At 38.0% G+C, this 19,148-nt stretch overlaps 1 protein-coding gene across 2 annotated transcripts in view; it reads left to right on the top strand.

The window, feature by feature from the left end:
• The window catches only part of HELZ (helicase with zinc finger), a 204,882-nt gene that overhangs the window by 23,399 nt on the left and 162,335 nt on the right, over window positions 1–19,148 (top strand). For both annotated transcript variants that reach the window (XM_006886268.1, XM_006886267.1), the window contains exons 2-3: window positions 3,296–3,523; window positions 8,974–9,010. In XM_006886268.1, coding sequence (XP_006886330.1) covers window positions 3,314–3,523; window positions 8,974–9,010 — 247 coding nt within the window. In that variant the 5' untranslated portion in view covers window positions 3,296–3,313. The remainder of the gene's footprint in view (window positions 1–3,295; window positions 3,524–8,973; window positions 9,011–19,148) is intronic.

The raw sequence follows: 19,148 nt of genomic DNA, 5'->3' as shown, positions 1-19,148 counted from the left end.
TGTACCATCAAATCTGATCTGACTGGTACAGGAGGAGATTTTCCCTCCTTCAGCAGAGCATCTGGTGGATTTGAACTGTGTGCCTCTTGGATTGTAGTGCACCTTCTTGCCACTAGGCCACTAGAGCTCCCTGCTTTTTTTTTTAAGAAAAGATTTGTGCTTGTTTCTTTTCTTTCTACCTATTTTTTTCAAAATTATTATATGTGGAAGATTTGACAAGTAAGGCCTTTGGTATTGGTAGAGTCATTTGTCTGCTGATGCTGCTACCTGGAGGCCTAGGTTCATAGGAAATACTTAAACTAGAAATGATATTTGCCTCCTTCCCCCACTGCCTGGGACATTTGACCATGTCTGGGGACATTTTTGGTTGTCATGGGCAAGGTCAGGGTTGCTACTAAACAGTTTATAGTGTGCAGGACAGCCTTCCACACCAACGAATTATCACTTCTTTAATGCCAGGAGTGGAGAAAATCTAGACAATAATAATAAAGTTGGTAATTGTCTTTAACACCATTCCTGTTCTCCATGGGCAAAATCACTTTAACAGTATAGAATTTGTGATGTTTTAATTTTATAATTTTTTCAAGGTAACTATATATGGAGCTTAAGTGCCAATTCTAATGTAAATATTTAAGTTCCCTTAAACAACACTGAGAAGTACATGTCAATTTAGAGACAAAGAGGAAGTTTAAAGGGAGATAACGACAAGATTGAGAATACAATAAAAACCCATTCCTGTGTCAGTTAAATTTCAGCTCCTAGTGATAATTGGAGGACAGAGTAGAACCAATCACTCAGATTTCCTGGGTGTCCTCTATGGAAGTGGACGGCTGCATCCTTTGTGGAATGGCCAGTGGGTTTGAACTTAGAGTCACTCAGCTTGCAGCCAAATTCTAAATCACTTGCCACCAGGACTCTTTAAAAAATTGAAGATAGTGAAGTCTCTCTCAGGGAGGAGTGATAGGGAATGGCAAAGGGCACACAGACAAAGAAGATTAATCAGAACTGGCTTTGACAAGCACTGTGGTAATGGGACAATTAAAACAGACTTTCGAGGGGGGAAAAAGGAAAAAGAGGAACGAACTGGGTGGGGAGGGTAGAGAAAATAGTGCAACAATGAATGGATGGAAACCCAAAATCTCTGTAAATGTTCATTAAAATTAATAAAATTTAATAAAAAAAGAAATTGAAGATAAAATCAATATTCTAAGTATCTGATGGGTTATCTTTTGGCTAATTAGTTTTCATATTTTGTTAAAAGCATTTTATGTAATTTTAGTCTAAGACTTTTACATTTTAAATTAAATTTTAAAACACTAATTAAAAAGTTTAATTAAAAACAGAAAAGTCCCAAGAGTTGTGCCCCATGTATCTGTTACCTTATTTAACAAACGTTAGCTGTTACTGTTGAGGTCTTTTTTTAATCTTAGTCCTATTCTTTAGAAATGCCTACAGTTTAAAAGCTGTGAGTTTAGTATGCCAAGAGTCTATAAATTTGAAGGAGCTTAGACTTCTTTTAGGATCTGTGGTGACACAGTGCTTAAGTGCTTGACTGATAACTGAAAGGTTGGTGGTACAAACCCATCAATGACCCTGTGGACTAAAAGACCTAGTAATCTGCTCCCATAAAGGCTGCAGCCCAAGAAACCCAGTGGAGGAGTTCTCTGTCTAGCGTTCACTGTAGGTGGAATGAGCTCAACAGAGCACACCACCAGAGATCTTTTCTCACAGATAAGAGAAAATATCTGTCACCTTGTTCTCACTTCCTGGCATATTTACTTATTTTTGCCTATCAGTAACTTTCTTCCTTTATCTTTCACTGAAGTATAGAGGCAGCAGATGGCTGCAGAACAGCTGGGAGAAGACAGAGCACTCTTTAATATCAGTGCTGGGGCTTTCAGGCAGAGGATTTGAGCACATACTGGAGAAAAGCTCAAGGTACAAATACCAGGACTTTGGGGCCGGTTGGTAAGATAGAGAAGGGCAGGGAAGAGTTGGAGAGTCAGAAAGGTGGATGCAAGAAATGCGTTCTGCAGACCTGACGGTGATGGAGGAGTGATCCTCTGAAGCAGTGTCATCAAAGCCAGACTAAAGCCTTTGATTTAATTCCATATACTGTTACAGTCCTAGCACAGGTGGCTTACTGGGTAAGGGGTTACACTACCAACACAATGGCAGGCAGTTTGAATCTACAAACTGCTCAGAGGGAGAAAAAGGAGTAAACACCTCCTGTGCCATGTACAGCTCTGTAAACCTCCTGAAGGTCAGTTATGAATCGATTCCAATTCATGACACATGCAACAACAACAACAAAGTTCAAATACTTAGAACCCAAATTCTCACTGTAATGATCTTAATGAATGACTCTGCTTCTGGTTTATTTCTCTTATATTCCCCATAGGACTTCTTTTGGATAAGATCCTCTTTGATTATTGAAACAGCTTTTCCTGAGGCTTCCTTGCTGTAGAGTAAAGCCCTTGGCACTGCTTGTGGCATTTGAGGTCATCTACAGCTCCTGCTCCTCTGATTCCCCCTGAACTTGAGCCTTGTGCTCTGCCCTTCTGCTTTTGCTTGAACTCTCCCCGTCATCTCTGTGTGGTGAACTCCTGTTCACCTTTCCAGCCTCGCTCATGCCTTGAGGCAGATGGAATAAGCCTTTTTGTCACTGTTCACTTACTCTTTGCTCACTGGCTAGAATCTGAACGTCTTGAAAGCAGTGTTGACATGCTGCAGCTTTGAACTCAGAAGTTTGGCCTTCAGGAAACGTTGATTGATTGAATTGAATTGAGAGGCAGTTCAGAGTCTCATTTTTGGCCAGGTTTTGTTTGCCTCCCCCACTTCCCCTGTGGGCATAGAAAATACATAGTATAGATTTTGGTTCTCTGCATTCATTGTCATAGAATGGGAAGAAGAAAATACTAAGGAGACTGACATTTGGAAGTTTGAATGTGAAACATTCTGTATCTTCTGGTTAAAAATATTGTTTGTGGTTTGCTCTTTTTTGCAACATTCAAGTCATGTCTCACTGTCAATTTGTTTCATTTATATCATGTATTATTGATATGAACCTTGCTTAGGGTTGGCATTTTGCTTGGATTTCAGTAAAGGTTTCATTTTATATAATAAGAGATTTGTAGCTTCAGCCAGTGTTGCTCAGCTGTGTCCTTGATCACAAGGCTACACTTGAGGGTTACTATTTAGATAGACAATTAAGCCAGCCAGGATATGAATGGGGTTAGAATTTAGACTTAGTACATTTTTAACAGTCTTTCCTTTTTATTCTCCCTGTCCTCAGGATTTTTGTCCCTGAGTCATGGAAGACAGAAGAGCTGAGAAGTCATGTGAACAAGCGTGTGAGTCACTTAAAAGGCAGGACTATGAAATGGCCCTCAAGCACTGTACAGAGGCCCTCCTTTCTCTTGGCCAGTACTCCATGGCAGACTGCGCAGGACCATGCCCGCTGGAGGTCGAACGCATCAAAATCGAGAGTCTTCTTTACAGAATTGCCTCATTTTTACAGCTGGTGAGTCAATACTGTGGATTTGCCCATGATCTGTGTACTTTTTTATTGAACAGAGACTGTTGCTTGTCTCTCCAGGTAGATTAGCTAATTCTGGCATGATCTACAGGGAGCTTGGATGAGATAGTCTGCAGGTAGCTGCGCTGCTTCCCAAAGTTTTGCCCCTCTGATGGTTCCAGTCTCCCCCGGGATTCTGGAGAGGAAGATGGGCTGTCTCCTCCCATGTAGTTTGCAGCCTCAGAAGCCCAGCATGGTTCTGACTTGGCAGTGAGAGAGAACTTTTTTGGCTGAGGAGATAGCTAAGTGGCTAAATAACTTTAATGGCAAACAGCTGTGTTTTTATGCTTTGAAAATGGTACGAATTATATAGCCTTTTGGATTGTTCATGCATTCAACAAGTATTTATTGAATTCATAGTATGCTTTAAACATTAGCATATATTTGATAAATATTAACAAAAAAGACAGTACTTTTTTCTTTTTTAATTAAAAGTTTTTATTTTAATTGTCATTTTAACAAAAGTTACAGAAAAGTTAGATTTTTCATTCATTCATTGTTGCACATTTTACCCCCTTTCTCCTTTCCTCCTCCCCAAGCTGACTTTTTTCCCACTAGTTTATTTACAAAATTCCAATACAAAAAAAAATTCTAACACAAAATCGAACAAATTCTTTCAATTTCCCTCACCCCCTCCACCCATCAAATTGTACAATCCAATGATTAGTCCTTTCTTCCCCCTCTACACCCATATCCCTCTGCTTCCAGCCTCTCCCACCCTTCCTGGATCCTATACTCCTTCTACAATAACGGTCTTATATAATATTTATCCTTGTGGGACTTAGTTCACTCAGCATAATGCTCTCCAGTCCCTCCCAAGTTAGGTAATAATTTACAAAGTTACTGCTCCTGCGTGCTGCATGCATAGTATTCCGTTGTGTGAATGTACCATAATTTCTCAATCCATTCATTTGTGGTTGGACGTTTGGGCTGCTTCCATGTTCTTGCAATGGTGAATAATGCTGCTATGAACATTGGTGTACAAACCTCAGTTTGTGCCTCAGTTCTCATATTCTCAGGGTGTATTCCAAGTGGTGGAGTAGTTGGGTCATATGGAATTTCTATGTTCAGCTTTTTGAGGAAGCACCAAACTGCCTTCCAGAATGGTTGCACCATTGTACAATCCCACCAACAATATAGAAGAGTTCCTTTCTCGCCAACATTACTTGCTGCCCTGATAAACTTTGCCACTCTTGGTGAGATGGTACCTCATGTGGTTTTGATTTGCATCTCTCTTTTTGCTGGTGATTTGGAGCATTTCTTGATGTGTCTGCCCGCCATTCGAGTATCTTCCTCTTTGAAAACTCTTTCCATGAAAAGACAGTACTTTTTATTTTAGGAAAGAGAGACCATAAACAATAGACTATAAATAAGTAATATGGACTATTAGACAATAACAACTGCATAAATAAAGGTAGAACAGAGAAAAGGAGATTGGAAATGAAATTAAGGACAGGTTGCAGTTTCTCTTCAGGTTGTCAGGGTGGGAGCAGGGACATGGTGAGAGAGTGAGGGCTCTGGGATTCTGCAGAAAGCTTTACCGGCAGAGGGAAGCATTAGTGCAAAGACCTTGAAACAAGAGCATCTTTGTCGTGTTTGAGGAGTGACGAGGATGCTGTCGTGGCTCAAGTCAAGCATGTGAGAGGGAGACTGTTAGCAGATGGAGTTGGAGAGGTAACTACATCCCCTGGGACTTAAGTGATTGTAAAGGCTTTGGGTTTTACTCTGTACAACTGTGAGATAGAGAAATACAGTAGGATTTTGAGCAGAGGAGTGATGTGATTTCATTTAGTAGGAATATTTTTATTTTTATGTTGAGACTGTGCTGTGAAGGAATGAAGTTAGGTGCAAGGAGACTAGTGTGCAAACTGTTGGAATGATCTAGGTCACAGACATCAGTGGTTTGGACCAAAATGGTAGCACTGGAAATTTTTAATGAGAAGTGGCTAGATTCTAGTTAGAATTTAAAAGTAAAATTAGTGCTGTTTTTGGATGGGTTGAATGTGGAGGAAGAGAGATGGAGAATGCGTATAGGTAAACACTTTGAGATGTTTTTGTTTGAGAATGGATATTTCTTCAGCTAAGATGAGAAGCATCTGAGATGAGGCACGTATTTTGTCAGGGAAGGTGGGAATTCACTTTTGGATATATTGAATTGGAGAAGTTATTTAGATAGTGAGGTGGAGATAGTGAGCAGTTGGATATGCATGGTTGGAGCTTTAGGGCAAGAACTGTGCTAAAGGTAATAATTTTTAGAGTCTGACATATAAATGCTTTGTAAAATCTTAAGTCTGAGTAAAATCACCACTGAAATGAAATGAGTACATAGCTAGAGAAGAGGAAAGGACTAGCAGTTTATTGGGCATACTGTAGTGCTGAGGTTAAAGAGAATACCCAGCAAGCCTGCCTTAAAAACACCTTGTGAGGAATAAGAAAACTAAGAATTGAAGGTATCCTAGGAACCAAATATTACTATGAAGGAGTGGTCAGCATTGTCAGATGCTTTGATTAGAGAAATAAAAATTGAGAATTAGCTGAGGAACAGTATGTCTCCAAATGACTAACTGTAGATACAGGTTGTGTATACTTCTGGATACAGTGGCTGTCATTGGTGAGCCAAGGAGAGCAGCTCAGTGATGTAATCAGTGAGTCCTATCACAGTGACATCAAGAGAGAATTAGAGGAAATGAAGATTTGAATATAGGCAGTTCTAGGCTACAAATGATCAACCTGTAGTTTTCCAACCAAATCCCTATAAAGACTTAGAAGTTCAAGATATATACTGTGGTTGATAATAATAAATGGGTTCTACTTTGTGGCACCATTTCAGGAAGTAGCATATAATTAGGGACTGTGTTGATGACGGAAGACGTTAAAGCTGTATTGGTGAAAAATAAGGCCCCAGGAATTGATGTGATACCAATTGACATGTTTCAGTAGGCAGATGCAGTCCTGATGTGCTTCCTAGTCCACACCAGGTATTTGGAAGACAGCCACCTGCTCACTAGACTGGAAGATACCCGTATTTATTCCCATTTCAAAAAAAAAAGATGATCTAACCGAATGTTTAGAAATTTTTAAATAGTATTATTACTATCACATGCAAGTAAAGTCTTGCTGAAGGTTATGAAAACATGCCTGGAACATTTTTTGATAACCTTCAGTTCTTATCGACAGAGAACTATGAAAAATTCTTGCTGGCTTTAGAAGAGGCTGTGGTACCAGTGAGGTCATTGCTGATGTCAGATGGATCCTGGCTGAAAACAGGAAATAACAGAAGGATGTGTATTTGCGTTTTATTGACTGCGAAGGTGTTTGTATGGATCATAACAAATTATGACTAACATTGAGAAGAATGGGAATGTGGAACACCAAATTGTACTCATGATAAACCTATGCTTACACCAAGAAGTTGTCTTCTGAACAGAGCAGGGGAATACTACATGGCTTAAAATCAAGAAAGGTGTGCAGCAGGTGATATCCTTTCTCCTGATCTAGTCAGTCTGTATGTCAAGCAAATAATTTGAGAACGTGGACTCTGAAGAATGTGGGATCAGGACCAAAAGAAGACTCGTCAACAACCTGCATAAAGTAGATGAAACAGCCTTGCTTGCCGAAAGTGTAGAAGACTTGAAACACTTGGTGCTGAAGATCAGAGAGTATGGTCTTCAATATGGATTGCTTCTCAACATCAAGAAGACAAACAAAACAAAACAGTACTCCCCCCCCCCCAAAAAAAAACCAGCACCCTAAACGAAAACCAGACACCAAAACCTCTGGACCAATAGGCAACATCAAGATAATTGGAGAAAAGATTGATGTTGTCATTGATTTTTCTCTTGCTTGGATGCACAGTCAGCAGCCTTAGCACTGGCAGTTAAGAAATGAAGACATATGACATTGGGTACATCTCCTGTTCGAGGACCTCCTCAAGGTGTCACGAGCAGTGATACCAGTTTGAAGACTAAGGTACATCTGACTCAGGCCTTGGTCTTTCCAGTTACTTGTTAGGCATCTGAAAGGTGGACAGTAAATGAGGTTGTGGTATTGGAGAAGAGTCCTATGAACTCCTAAAAGGAGAAGCAAATATGCCATGGGACAAGTGCAGCCAGGGTGCTTGACGGGAGCAAGGTGGTGAAGCCGCTTCTCACATTTTTGTCATGTTGTTAGGCAGGGCTGGTCTTTGAAAAAGAGCATCATGATTGGAAAGATGGAAGGTAAGGGAAAGAGGAAACCCCTCAACAAGACTATAGTAACTATAACAATAGGCTCAAGCATGTCAGAGGTGATTGAGGATGACGTGGGACAGTTGCAGATTCAGAGCCACTGTTCATAGGATCACTTTGAGTCAGAGTTGACTCTGTAGTATCTAAAACAACAAAGACTTTGTGACATGAATTACTACTGTTATTAGTGTATTTAGTGGTGTTTCCTTAATGTGTGGAAAGGTATGCTATATATACTAAGACAAACATTTGACTGACATTAAACATGAACCCTACCTAACTGTTGACACATTTGTACAAATTAAACTTAAACACATATTTGGGAATGGAATTTGTAATTCGAGGATTGCCTGTATAGACACTTTGACTTTAGAGAACTTTTGCCTCAAAGATTCAAAGAGATGTAAAATAACCCCGCAATGGAATAGTAGCTGGTGAGAGGGGCAGGAAGTGAAGAGGAAAAATTTTAGAAATAGCACTATATAGGAATGATCTACTAGGAAAGAAAAAAAAAGTTAGTGAGGTAGCTCTGGTGGCCTAGTGGCAAGAAGCTGCACTGCAGTCCCAGAGGTGCATGGTTCAAATCCACCACATGGTCTGCTAGAGAAGGACGGACAATCTCCTGTACCAGTCAGATCCAATTTGACAGTACACACATAAAAAATAAAAATTAAAGAAAAAACACCCAAAGTTAGTGACAGACAAATAGAAGAGCCTTGCTGGAGTAGTGTGGGTAGGTGACAGTGCAGGGTTGGCAAAAGAGTGGTGGATTTGGTTGTAGAGAGGAGCCGGTGAGTTTGTTTGGTGGCAGTGTTTGTGTGAATGCTGGGAGGCATCCCAGCTGGTGCCAGAGTATGGATGTTCTCTTCCCATGAGAGTGAGGATGGGAGGTGAGGTTTGGATGATTTGAGTTTAGAAAAGGGGAGAACTAGGAAAGTGAGTGAATGTGACTGACAGTTCTGTGCTGTGGTTATAGTTGTGTGCTGTCTAGTGCAGTCTTACTGTATACCATGTAATTCTCAGAGCACAGAGATTTGCTCTGTGAATATTCAGATTGAAACATTAATGATTAAATGTTAAAACAAAGCCTACCAATTTCTCCAGATAAAATCTCTTCAAAAACAAACCTTGAATGACTTAATGTTTTCTTGTTATCTCTTTATTTTGCAGAAAAACTATGGACAAGCTGATGAAGATTGTAGGCATGGTATGTTTAAAATTGAAACACTTTTAAAGTTTTTGAATTACGTAATTGAGTTGATTTTTGTTTCATTTGCTAATTTTAAAATGTAACTCATCCTGGGGGAGGGGTAGGCAGGGAGAAAAGTGCAACAATGAATGGAAATACAAAGTCTCTAAATTTTCGTTGAAATTAATAATAAAAAATTTAATGAAAAAAAGAAAAAATATAACTCATCTTTTTTTTTTTTAACTCATCTTTTTTAAAAAGAAAACAACCTCCTCCTTACTTTAGCTTTTTGCTCTGGTTGGTGCTCTTGTGAATATTGTTTCTTTATGAGAGTGGCAGTCTCGTGACTTCTCTGAGAACACTAATAATGTCATTTTTAAGTGTGAATATTTTCAGTTAAGAGTCAAATTTTAACAGATGTAGCATGTATTGATTGAAACAGAAAACTTGAATAAATTGAAAATTTGGCCGTTCTCCGTTGAAGGACAACCCTCACCACCTGTTATGGAAAGATTTTCCTTAGCAAAGAGACTGACTGGCTTGGATGTTGAGTGCTTTCACTCCTTTTCTGGTTTTGCATGGGGCTGGGCAAGAGGAAATTGAGATTAATAGGCTTCTTGCTCGGAGTCCTCAGAAGAAGAGTCGTTCTCTTCTGACTGCTGCCTTTTCGCACATTTGGCCCTTGGCGCGAGTGGAAGAGTCCAGTATACATTCTCACTACTCTTGGTGCAGTTTTTTTGCACAGCTTAGTGATTTGTATAAAAAATGTTTAATTTATCCAGAATTTTTGGGAGATAAAATAGTATAAATTAATCTCTGCCTGGCTCCCTTCCAGTTTACACCTTCCTCAGAGTTTTTAAATGTATTAACTACTTTGCGCTAAAATGTCCCAAAACACTGTACACTCCTGTGGCACATTGAACATAATTTCACCATTCATAAAGAATTTCAATGACCTCTTTGTGAACCTAGCTACCTAGAATTACACACTCTGAGAATTACTTAGAATTTGAGATATCTAGTAAAATCTTAAAAAACCCCCAAATATACCCAACTTTGCTCTCTGTAGACATTTAAAAGTTATCAGCAAGCCAAATTATAAAGAGAAATACGAAGAAGGGACTACCTGACCCTTCTCCCATCGGACATAGTCATTATTATTAGTTTATTGTATCTTCTGTAATTTCTCTGTAGTGCTGGCACATCTTGACAGGATACATTTTTTTTCTTTAAAAAACTTTTAAGAGTTTGATTTTTTTTTTAAAAGAGTTTGCTCTCTTAGCTTCTAGCTTGTTATCCTTCTAGAGTCTGTGTCCACTAGTTCAGCTGCTGCTCACGGTTTCTCACTGGAGATGGGCCCTCATTTATCCCAGCACTGCCCTGCTGCTAAGCCTTCGGGTGGTTGGGCTTTTCTGGGTTCTCTTTATAAACTATCTTGCAAATAAGTACATTCTTTTACACTCTTGCCTTTCTTCATGTAGGATAATCTCAAAGGTTGAATTTTTAGGTTAAAGGAACTGCACACTTAGAATCTAATAGACTATCAGGTTAGATTTCACATGTTTACACCCACTTACAAGAAATGGCATTGCCTCTTCCCTATAACCTCAACTGAAACTGGAATTGATCAGTCTTGACATTTTGGAATCACAAGTGAGAACGTCCCTGTGAGGTTGATCTTCTCATTTTGGAGACATGGAGATAAAGGTCCCGGAAAGTTGAATAAATTGACAAGAGTCTCAGAAAAGTAAACGTGATTGGTTGAAGAACTTGTGGAAATATTTCCTAGTTTTTTCCCCCTGTCACTCACTTATTTTTCATGTTATGTGCCATTGAGTTGACTGTGACTCACAGCTACCCTATGTACAGTAGGTCTGAAGCTTGCTGTATCCTAAGCTAGTCTTAACTGTTTCTGATACACTTGCTTTCATTACCCCAGTTACTGTGTCAGTCTATCTCGTCTGAGGTCTTCCTCTCTTGCACTGTCTCTCGACCCTTCCAAGCATGTTCTCCTTCTCCAAGGACTGATCTCCCCTGGCTACATGCCCAGAGTATGTGAGAAGGAATTTTAGAATCCTTGCCTTTAAGGAGCAGATTGGTTTCACGCTCTCTAGAGCATACCTGTTCTCTTGGTAGTACATGGCATGGTCATTACTCTTTTCCAGTACTACAACTCAGAGGGATCAATTCTTCTGTCATTCTTGTTCATTGCCAGCTCTTTGATGTTTAGTAAGTAATTTCTAAGACCATGGCCTGAATCAGGCACACCTTAGTTTCTAGCCTGACATCCTTATTCTCCAGCATTCTGCAATGGTCCCAGACAGCAGATTTTCCTAATGTAATTCGTCTTTTGATTTTGTGGTTGCTGGTACCAAGAGTGTTGATTGTGGAAACAAGCAAGCTGAAATTAACAGTCTCAATCTCTTCATCTATTATGATGCTACCAATTGGCCCAGTGGTGAGACTCTTTTGTTTTCTTGATGTTGAGCTTCAATCCATATTGCAGACTACAGTCCTTGACCCTGTTCAGCAAATGCTTAAGGCTCTCCACAATTTCATGAAAATAAGTTTGTATCATCTGCATAATACACTTTGTTGATGAGTTTTCCTCCAATCCTGATGCCACATTCCTCCTCATAAAGTCCAACTCCTGAATGATATGTTATACATATTGATTGAAAGTGTATGGAGACAGGACACATCCCTGTTGTACTTTTTTCTGATTTTGAACCCTGCAGTGTTTCCTTACTCTGTTTTGACGACTGCCTCTTGGTCCAAGTATAGGTATCACATGAGTACAAATCAGGTGTTTGGGGACTCCCATTCCATTCAGTGTTAGCCACAGTTTGTTGTGATGCAAGAAGTCAAATGCCTTTGCATAGTTGATGAAACACAGACATTTCTCTGGGTACTCTCTGTTTTCTGTCAAGATCATCTGACATTGGCATTGATGTCCCTAGTGCCATGGCCTCTTCTGTCAGCTTGCATTTCTGGTAATTCTCTGTTGAGGTACTGTTCCATCATTTTTTGGTAATCTTCAGCAGGATTTTGCTTGTGTGTGATAAAAACAGGTCCTATTTTACAATTGTTGAATAACCTAAATAAAAGTTTTAGTCAGTGTTGGTAGAGTTTTGAGGGATTTGTGATGCTGATGAAGTATTCCGTGGAATGCAACTTTGTGAAATGGTTATGTCCTTTGATCCACTAATCTCATGTCTGTGACATTATCCCTGATAAATAGTCCAGAAGAAGAAAGTCTTACATTACATGCAATTCATTGCTGTGCTTTGTATGAAAGTGAACAATAAGCTTGTAATAAGGGAGGTGTTAATTAACTAAATCCTGACCTTGAAGAATGCTCTTACTCATCATTTAAATGGCCCCTGCGCAAGGATGACACGCAAATTCGTGAAGCGTTTTAAACATCTTGACACAGTTTTACCTCTAAAAAAAAAAAAGAATGCTTTTTTCTAATAAATATAAAAGCAGTGGATACAAAAGAGTACATTTGAAATACTGGCCAGATATAAAAACAGCCATTTGGGATGTTGAGCCTCTAACATCATAAGGAGGAAGGAGAATCAGTATCAACAGCCTAAGACTGATTGTGTGAGGTAGATGTGCCTTCAGCCTCCAACCTTTCTACCAAATCCGACAGTAGCTCTCCCCTCCCATAGCGCACTCTACTCTTTTGAGTTCAATGATAACTTTGCAGTGGCTGCACAGAACTTAATGGTCCATATGCATTATTGTGAATGGAGTTGATTAAGGAAGTAACAGATTATAATTAAGGGTGAAGGACAACTTAGGATGGAGTGTTTTGATTAGGACACGTTGTTACTCATCATTTAAATAGAAAGTCTTGTAGGCAGACCTGTTCATTGCGGCAGGGTAGCTACTACCAAGCTCTTTAGCTGTAGTGATAAAGGCCCAGAAGTAATCTGCTCTGCTGGGAAGAATTCTGCCTTATGATGCTTGGCTTTCTCTTTCTGTGGGCTGGGAAGGCATCCACACTGTTTGCTTCTGCTGTTGCTATTTCTTGCCATCTCAGATGTTAGATCTTTCTATCTCCAGAATCTAGGAATTTCCCAGTTGAGCAATCCTGTCATCCCAGGGACACGCTTCACTGCTTGTTCCTTTTGGTAGTAGTGAGATCCCTTTGGGGGGTTGCAAGCATCTTATTTGTGTAGTCCTACTCAGTTACTGGGTGAGAGCCCCAGAGACTGACTGAAAGGGCCGTATTTAGTGCTTCACTGTTTCAGACCACATTTATATGTATATTCTGGTACTTGTAGTGTTAGAGTTCTGCTAATATGTAATTAAAAAGTTTTATTTTTGGTCATGTTATTTTTGTAGTAGGATAAAATACTATGGGTAGGCAATCAGTTAGTAATAAAAGCAAGAGGAAAATCTTGGTCTCTGTTAATTACTATACTGCTTTGTAATGTCAAGATGTTTCCAAGGATAGTCATGGATAGCTCCTATCTTAATGGCTAGACTATTCAGCTCTTATGTCTACATTTTATATGCAGTGTAATCTTGATGTTTGATCCCGACTGTCAGCCAGTCTATCAGCTTGCATTCTTTCTTGCTTTTAACATGCCTCTTTGGAGATCCTCTCCTTCCCTCTCCTCTGCTACATCCGGTGTGCTATGTATGAAGAAATACATTTTAGGCAATCTTAGTCATGGAATTAAAAAATAAATACATATGTATTTATTTATTATGAAAAATATAGAAAAGTTGAGAGACTGTTAACCTCAGTATACTAAAAACTTTGTTGTTATTGTGTACCCTTGAGTCAGAGCTGACCCAGAGTTCACCCTCTGGCTTTTTCACAGGGCAGGAGAGAAGAGAGCCTTCTCCTACAGAGCAGCTGGTGAATACAAATTGTGTGTTTTTGAAATTACAGTGCAGCTGCTTTTTTTTTTCTGAAATATTGAAAAATACAGGAGTTAATCAAGGCATAATAAAATCCTAACATTGAAGTTCTACTTCAGTGTGAATGAAGAGAATCTGAGTAAGATTCAAGGACATCTTGAAAAAATTTCATAAGCTTTTATTTCTGAGTTTTTAGGGTTGTGGTTTGGGTAATGAAGGTTACCAGGCCAGTGACCAACAGAGAAGTGAGGTGTTCTTCATGACCTGAATATGGAGGTATTTTTACAAAACAGGAAACTTTTTCTTGAAATAATGATTCTTTTTCTGCCTTTACAATATTTCATGTTAGAAAAGTAACTTTTATATGTGTGTGTATATATATGTATAGATACATATATACATATACACACACACATACACACACACACACACACACACACACAAATGAACTTAAATAATGGCAAAATGGAAAAAAAGTGATACCAAAAAAAGCCTATCATGAATTTGAAAGGTGATTATGCTACATGTATTAAATGTAGGCCAAATGCAGTTGTCATGAACATCTATGAAATTTTTTTCCCTTTAAATTAATGAACATTTACAGATACTTTGGATTTCCATTCATTCATTGTTACACTTTTCTCTCTGCCCTCCCTCCCTCCTCCCCCAATTAGCTTTTCTCTTTTAAAAGTAAAAGAAAAATTCTTTCATTGTTACACAGTCCCTCCCACCAAATACACTCCACTGTGCTGACTTCATTCTGGACTTCTATTATGACAATAATACCTAAGCATATATCCCTTTTAAACAGTTTTCTCCCTCATCTGCTTCAATGCAGTATACATTATTTATCCCATATCGCTCAGTCTCTCCCCAAGCCCTTTGTTAGTCCTCTTTTATAACAGTGGCATTATGCAGTATTTGTCTTTTTGTGACTGAGATATTTCACTCAGTATAATGTCCTTCAGGGTCACCCATTTTGTATAATATTTAATGAATTCCTTGTTTTCCAGTGCAGTGTAGTATTCCATTGTGTGAATATACCAGAGCTTCTCTATCCATTCATTTATTGATGGGCACTTAGGTTGTTTCCAACTCTTTGCTATTGTGAACAAAACAGCAGTAAACATGGGTGTGCATATATTTGCTTGAGTGGCCTTTCTGGATTCTTTAGGATATATTTCCAGTAGTGAAATTGCTGGGTCAAATGGTATTTCTGTTTGTAACTTTTTGAGAAAGTGCCATACCGCCTTCCATAGTGGATGCATCATTTTACACTCCCACCAACAGTGAAGGGTTCCAGTTTCTCCACAACCTCACCAGTATTTGTTGTTGTTCTGTTAAATTTTGCTTTTGTTACTGGGGTGAGATGGTATCTCATAGTTGTTTTGATTTGCATCTCTCCTAGAGCTAGGGATTCTGAACATTTCTTCATGTGTTTGTTTGCCGTCTGAATGTCTTCTTTGGTGAAGTGTCTGTTCATATCCTGTGCCCATTTTTCAACTGGATTGTTTACCTATATCTTGTTGTAGTGCTCAAGTATTTTATAGATTGTAGATATAAGTTCCTTATCTGGCATGTCATTACCAAATGCTTTTTCCCAGTCTGTGGCTTCCCTTTTTACCCTGTTGGAGAAGTTTTTGGATGTGCATAAATGAAAATGTTTTGTAAAGCTGCAGAATTTTAAACCATGTTTGAGCATTTAAAGAAGGCATTCTTTAAGAAAGCAGTGTTACAAAAGCCTTTGAGCCATCTATTGACTTTTACTGTAATGATACTTGACCTGTGAAGTAAGTGATTCACTTAATTAAATAGATTTTATTGAGAAAGACAAATTGGTGGAGATTGATTCAGACTTCCACATGCTTTCTCAAGGGAAAAATGATATTCTAGCTACCTTCCTTCTCAGAAGTGTTGACTAACTAGTTTTTATGGTCATTTTAAAACATCCTTTTTTGGAGTGTAAATATTTTAGTTAATATGTATTGAAATAGCTGTGGATGGTAGTACCTTTGTACCTCTTTTAGTATCTTTTGTACATCACTGTAATATCTTTGAGTCATGCCTTTAGAAAAATGTTACTTTTTTATAATCACTTGTATCATTTAGTTTAATGGATGAGTGAAGTTGACTTGTTAAAGAGCACAAAGCCATCTCGAATGGAGTAGGATTTTGAAGTGAGATTATTGTAATATGAAAGTCCACTCTCTACTATTGCTTAGGTATTAGATTTTTATATTATCCCATTTCCCTCTAAAAAGTAGTATTTTTAATTCTAAAATGAAAAAAAATGGTGCTGAAGGTCACGGAATTGAGTCCTCATTGGCGCGAGGATGAGGATGAGAATTTGGGTCCTTGGGTCCCATTTCAGTCAGTGTATTTTCTGTCGACTCGATTTTCTGAACTGAAAAAAATCCAATCTCATAAAAAAAATCATTATTTCTTAAATTCACTTAAATTAACTGCTGCAAATGTAGGTTTTATATTTAAGTTTACAGGAATACAAAGTTATATTATTTTGGTACAATATAAAGCATAGAAGCAAAAAAGTGCAACAGTGAATGAATGGAAATCCAAAATCTCTGTAAATGTTCATTGAAATTAATAAAAAAAAATTCATCTGACATTTGAGTTATGTTTGAGGATTTATCTCTAAATATACAAGTTACCTCTGCATGATGCTCCAGTAAGCAGTGGTCTTTGAATGTCTTTCATTCAGGGGTGAGGGTGTCACCGTGGTAGTAGTGAGGCTCTCGCTATGGTGTGACTGACCATCTCTTTAAGGAAGATGCTCATTTATGCCGAGAGTCAACGTTGCCAGGAGTGAGAGAGTTCATCAGTTTCAGTTGGTTTTGACTCATGGAATAAATATTTAGCATTAATTTCCTACTAACTGAAATTGTGTTTTCATGTAAAAGGAAATCTGAATTGAACAACACCTTCCACGGTCCAGTCCCAGGAGATGGTGTTCCTGGAATTCCAGAAACTAGGGATTGTTGTGGGCACCTGGAAACAGAATGCTACCTGTGGGGCAAAGGAAATAGAAAGTTGTAAATAAATTCACAGTGGAAACAATAAAGCATGTGCCTTCACAGAGGATTTAAAAAACAACACCACAACCTTGGTTTTCCACTATCATGATTTTCTTTGGATTTCAGAAGGTGTTGACTTCTGAAATTGATTTCATAAAAAACAGTTATAAGATAAAAAGAGTTAAACAGTTAAATGGTTCTTTCTAAAGACAATCCTTCTTAGGTTTTGAACTGGTTTTTTAGAGCAGGTTAACTGCAATGGTTACCCAGTCAACACAACCTTGAAATTAGGATTAAGAGGAAGTTGAAGCCACCGGATTCTCTTTCCTTTATTTATCTTTCTTTGCGGCAACCCTCTTCCTCTCTCTTTCTCTCTCTCTGACACATTGAACCAATGTAGGACATGCTGTTTTTATAAATAACGCAATTTTAATGGTATCTTAAGAAAGAGAGCCCTTGCATTATGTGTTGGTCAGCTAACCTGAAAGTCTGTAGTTCAAATTCAGCCACTGAGCTAGAGAACGATGAGGCTGTCTCCTTTTGTAACAGTTAAGCCCGAGAAGCCTGCTGGAGGGTTGCTATAAGTCGCAATCTACTTGATGGCAGATTTTGGTAAAGTAAAAAGTTGATTTTACAAAAATTTCTTGTGTAAGCAACCATCAGTGTTGTATTTTTAAGTAGAACATTGTAAGTAAACAAGGGAAAATGACCTGTGTTTCTGTAGCATGAGAATGTATAAATGGAAAAGCCTAGGAGTCCTTCTGGTGAGCTAGAATTTAATGAAAAGTTACTTCCAAAAAGACACAATACAATTTTAATTTTGAAGCTCACTGAATATTTAGGAATAAAGGTCAGAAAGCTTCTTGTAATGAGATTAAAGACTGGATATTGAGAAGAGCAAAGTAACAAGGATTTTATAAGTATGTAATAATACTTAAAGCTGGAGATGAAATACTGAAGAGGCCAGGGGTTGGGGTAATTATTAACCCTGAATGTGGTTAGGGCTTTTCATTTTCCCTATACGTTTGAGAAAATTCAGGGCATTTGAGTCAATTCTGACACATAGCAACCCTCCCTTAGGTTTCTGAGAATGTAAAATCTTAACAAGAGGATACTGCCCATCATTCTCCAGAAGAGTGGCTGTTGGGGAGCCTTTATCTGCAAAAGACCTTGGTAGGAAGGACATAAATTGCCACAACAGTTGCAACTCACATATTCAAAGCATTTGCTCATTAGTTGGAAGAAAAAGGAAGGGGGAGAAAAATTCATTTGGTTAGAGATTTGCCACTGTGTTTTTATTCTTTGATACTTATGTTAACAACTTGATACAGGTTATCGGTAGTCTGTTTTTATACTTTTGAAAGCAAAGAACATACATACTTGGATCTTATATAAAGAAATATATTTTTTTTTTCTGAGGGGTTAAAAAATTAATGGCAGATTTAGGAAGAAAAGAAAAAAAATTGTTTTCATTTTTGTTTCAGTTATTCACTGTGTTATATTTTGAAAGATTTTAAAGGTTTTGAGTGGAGGTCATTTTTGCAGAGAAGTAATTTTTTATGCTTTTAATATTTGAACAGAAATAATCAGGAGTTCACATAGTTTACATATTTAGAATTTAATATACAGATATTACACTTGTGTGGTCAGTAGGGTGAGAGAGGTGAGGTGGGTAGGGGTTGAGATTGAGTGGGGATCTTTATATTCATGTTTTCAACTTTACAATAGAAAACTTTTAAATCTAAACACATTGTTAACTTTAAATGTATATATGTAAAGAAGTACATTGTTACCTTAAAAAATAGCTGTCATTTAACTACTTTCTTTTATAATTTGTAATCCTAAATGAAAATTTGTTTTTATGGATTTAAAGATTTTTTTTTCTGTTAAAAATTTATTTACCAATATCTTTTTTCCTCCTTGGCCTTTATTTTAAAAAAGAATATAATTCTTTTTTTTTTTTTTTTAGATGAGTTTTTTCTTTAGCCTTTAAGGAATCAAATCCATACATGGGCTTTGGTGTAGGTCATGGGGCAGTGCCTACAGGTCAGAGTCTGGGTGAAGTGTTCTGTCTTCAGCGCTTCCCAAGACCATTGCGCTGTGAACAACACAACTCAAAATAGTGCAGTTTCACTTAGAAGTTGAGAAGCACATTTTTTTTTTCTATAATTATATTTTATTAATTTTCATAAACATTTACAGAGATTTTGGGCTTCCACTCATTCATTGTTGCACTATTCTCT

The sequence above is a fragment of the Elephantulus edwardii genome, unplaced genomic scaffold, assembly GCF_000299155.1.
Source record: "Elephantulus edwardii isolate Elephantulus edwardi_28Jun2011 unplaced genomic scaffold, EleEdw1.0 scaffold00048, whole genome shotgun sequence".
Taxonomy (NCBI): domain Eukaryota; kingdom Metazoa; phylum Chordata; class Mammalia; order Macroscelidea; family Macroscelididae; genus Elephantulus; species Elephantulus edwardii.
This window is presented reverse-complemented; position numbering and strand designations above follow the sequence as displayed.